Genomic DNA, 3,821 nt, shown 5'->3' with positions numbered 1-3,821 from the left:
AAAAAAAAAAAAAAAAAAGAAAAGAAAATGACCAGGAATCATGAAGGAAGAAAAAAATAAAGAGTGGGGGCTCTGAAAGAAAGAATCGTTGACATAAAATCTTTGCTAATAATAAAGTACTTGAGCCCTCAGTCCTTCCCCTTTGCTGATTTTTAGACATGTGTCCAATAAGTTTGAGGTCTGGCTTTTCTGTAAGCAGCAGGGAAGGATAGAAGGAAGGAGGGAAGGACATGCCTGGAGACATGTGCTGTGTGTCCTTGCCTTAGTGGAGAGTACAAAGCTCTAGACATGGGCTTAGGACCAAGGGTTGGCCCTTAGAGACTGTTTTTTCTTTTCTTTTTTTCCGACAGAGTCTTGCTCTGTCGCCCAGGCTGGAGTGCAGTGGCGCAATTTCGGCTCACTGCAACCTCTGCCTCGTGAGTTTCAGCGATTCTCCTGTCTCAGCCTCCCAAGTAGCTGGGATTACACCACGATACCCAGCTAATTTTTGTATTTTTAGTAGAGATGGAGTTTCCCCACGTTGGCCAGGCTGGTCCAGAACTTCTGACCTCAGATGATCCACCCACCTCAGCCTCCCAAAGTGCTGGGATTACAGGCATGAGCCACTATGCCCAGCTACAGACTGTTTTTTCATCTATCAGAAGAGAGGCGGTGCTGTAGTTAGGACTCGCAGTGGGTAGGCTGTGCACGTGTGCAGTCCTGTTGGTTTCAGTCCTGACAGCTGGAGACCACTGACCTCTAAAGGAAAGGAGACCGCTCTGAAAACAGGCACACGTAGAAAAAGCATTCAGGTTTAGAACTGTTAATACAGAGGAAGATCACTTTCTGCCACTTGATGACGCTGCAGGCATTGCTATACAGACCTAATTATCATACTGCTGTGTTAGAATCATTTAGTTACACAGCAGGTTCTTATTGATTACTGTGGTGTGAAGGACATCAAGAAAATGTTGAATTACCATGAGTGTGTTCTGATTTTAAAACAATGTATTCTGTTCTTAAATTTTTTTCCAGAAAAATTGAAAAAATAAAGTTTCAGTGCTTCCTAAGGTTAAGTTTTAGGGCCAGTGAGGATACACTTAAGTGAGGTATTTTATGACTCCATGATTACAAATTAATGAGGCATTTCTAATAGTATAATCTCTACCTTTATTTGGATACTATTTAAATGAGTTACCTTACCAAAAATGTCCCCAAAATTTATGTTGTAAGAAAAAAAATTATGATATTCAACCAACATTTCAAAACAGTCAAATGACTAAAGCTTCTATGTCAGTGTACAAAAGAATATCATTATAACTTTAACCAACTTTGTAGATGACAAGTTTATGTGACAAAAGTGCTCACAAATCTGTATTTCAGGTTCTCTCTTAGCTTTCATTCCCATGACATGATGGAGAGAATCACGCTGTTGAACGCACATTACTTTTGGATGCTACTACCAGTGTTCTGACACATTGTCTGGGCTGTCCTGGACTTCAGCCTTCATCATTATAGAATAGGTGGTTTTTTTTTGTTTTTTTTTTTTAAGTTTCAGTTTGTATGAATCAGGCAGAACAATTTTGATCTGTTTATTAAATGAAAAATATTTGCTGACCAGCATCATTACGAACACTAAATGGATATAGACTCTGATTTTTTAAAATTCTGTACCCTAAAAAAGTTTTGATAAGACATTGATCTTTTAAAAGGGCTCTGTGCCTCCAGAATATGTGTTAGCCACAATCTGGTCAGAAGGCTAAGAAGTGTGGCTAGGTTCTTTTTTTTTTTTTTAAACTAATGTCAGAAAGTTGAACCATTAGTTCAACTTATACTTAATTCTTATACTATTTTAACTCTTCTTTCCATCAACAGGCATACCAACGTTTACAAATCCAGCAGCAGATGTTACAGGCCCAGCGTAATGTGTCTGGATCCATGAGACAACAGGAGCAGCAAGTAGGTGTTACCCAGATTAATTTTTGTCATGAGCTGTAATTGTCCTTGATAGAAGAGACGCTGATTGATGAACTTAGATGATGGTTGATTTTTCTCTAGCCAAGCCTTCCTTTGTTGCTAGATTTGGGAGGAGGTTGGCCTGACTAGTGGTGGCCTCAGCATAAAGACAGTGAAGAATGCACTCGGTCCCTAGACAAGCATGAGTGTCCCTTCCCACCCTGGTTAACCCACCTGCATCTCTGCCTGCCAGGTTGCGCGCACAATCACTAATCTGCAGCAGCAGATCCAGCAGCACCAGCGCCAGCTGGCCCAGGCCCTGCTCGTGAAGCAGCCACCGCCGCCGCCACCCCCGCCGCACCTGTCTCTGCACCCCTCTGCAGGCAAATCGGCCATGGACAGCTTCCCCTCACACCCCCAGACTCCCGGCCTACCTGACCTGCAGACCAAAGAGCAGCAGTCTTCACCCAACACCTTTGCTCCTTACCCTCTTGGTGAGTGTCCCATGGTCTTCAACAGCTGCACCAGATGGAGAGGATGCCCGGAGTCCATGTGTGGTGGCCAGGGCTGCACTTCAGTGTTAGGAGGACTGGCCAGCACTGAAACCGCAGCCTGTTGGAAGGGCAGCCCCAGACAAAATCAGAGAACAGGCATCTCAAGGCTTTTTAATTTAAAAAAAGTTTTTTTAATTTTTTGGAGAGATGTTGGCGGGGAGGTCTCGCCATGTTGCCCAGACTGGTCTCAAACTCCTGGGCTCAAGCAGTCCTCCGACCTCGCTCTCTTAAAGTGCTGGGTTTACAGATGTGAGCCACCATGCCCAGCCTCAAGGATTTTTAATAAGGGAACAATACTAAGTACGTTCTATAGAGCAAAACTTTTGCTGCTGCCATAATACTCTCAGTATAAAATCTGTAAAGGTAGTACCAGTGAGAGCCCCAAAAATCTCATTTCCGTTGTCAAATCTGCAAAGTTTGCTCCATTCCTGGTTTACTCTGAACTGTACTTTGCCAGCCACTGTCTTCCAGCCTGAGCTGCAGAGAAGTTTGGTCATGGTTTGGTCAATAGAAGTATTCAGATTTACATTAAAAACACTTCTTAAAAAGCAGTGGTTGTTGATACAACTCAGTTTTGTATGGAATGTGATTTGTATAATCGACCAAATCAGCATATATACGTTGAAATCTAACTTGTAGAAGCACACTCATTTACATGAAACCTGCAGGTGAGTAAGACATGGTGCCCAGCCTCAGGGTCAGGCCAGCCAGGAGAGACACAGCTCACCTTTCGAGACCAGCCTAGACAGTGAAACCTCGTCTCTACTAAAAATACAAAAATTGGCCCGGTGTGGTGGCACGTGCCTGTGATGAATACACCAGAGGCTGTAAATTAGTAAATTGATTCTGCATGGACTCATTTGCTGTAAGAATTCAGATGTTAGTGAAAGCACTTTAGGCTTGTCTGTTGATTGCTATTGGAATCCATAGATACAGGACAAAGGGAATCAGTAACTTGGAAAATACATCTCTAAAGGGGCAAAGGCCAGTTAAGTGATAGTGAATTTGCTACCAGCAGGTAATATTCATGTATTTGATACTATTCAATGTCTCTGAAAAGAGCAGTAGATTCTAATCATATGAATACTTTTTACTTGACATATTATAAATGTGGTATATCTTTAATATGAGATTGATAAATACTAGATTTGATTATCTCGTTCCTTAATTCCTATCTCATCCATTAGCACCCTTTGTGTCTAAGTAGGTAAAATCTGACTTAGGAATTAGACTGCCTAGGTTTGAATACCAACTCTCCACCAATAGGCTCACTACTAACTTTAGCAACTTGCCTAAATGCTGTTTGCCTTGATTTCTTTCTTTTTCTTTTTC

At 42.0% G+C, this 3,821-nt stretch overlaps 1 protein-coding gene across 10 annotated transcripts in view; it reads left to right on the top strand.

The window, feature by feature from the left end:
• The window catches only part of TNRC6C (trinucleotide repeat containing adaptor 6C), a 147,792-nt gene that overhangs the window by 121,460 nt on the left and 22,511 nt on the right, over positions 1-3,821 (top strand). For all 10 annotated transcript variants that reach the window (XM_037737230.1, XM_037737228.1, XM_037737229.1 and 7 more), the window contains 2 exons: positions 1,855-1,938; positions 2,189-2,429. In XM_037737230.1, the coding sequence (XP_037593158.1) occupies positions 1,855-1,938; positions 2,189-2,429 (325 nt within the window). The remainder of the gene's footprint in view (positions 1-1,854; positions 1,939-2,188; positions 2,430-3,821) is intronic.

This window comes from Cebus imitator, unplaced genomic scaffold, assembly GCF_001604975.1.
Source record: "Cebus imitator isolate Cc_AM_T3 unplaced genomic scaffold, Cebus_imitator-1.0 Scaffold36, whole genome shotgun sequence".
NCBI lineage: Eukaryota > Metazoa > Chordata > Mammalia > Primates > Cebidae > Cebus > Cebus imitator.
The sequence above is the reverse complement of the archived record's forward strand: the minus strand, read 5'-3'. Positions and strand labels throughout refer to the sequence as shown.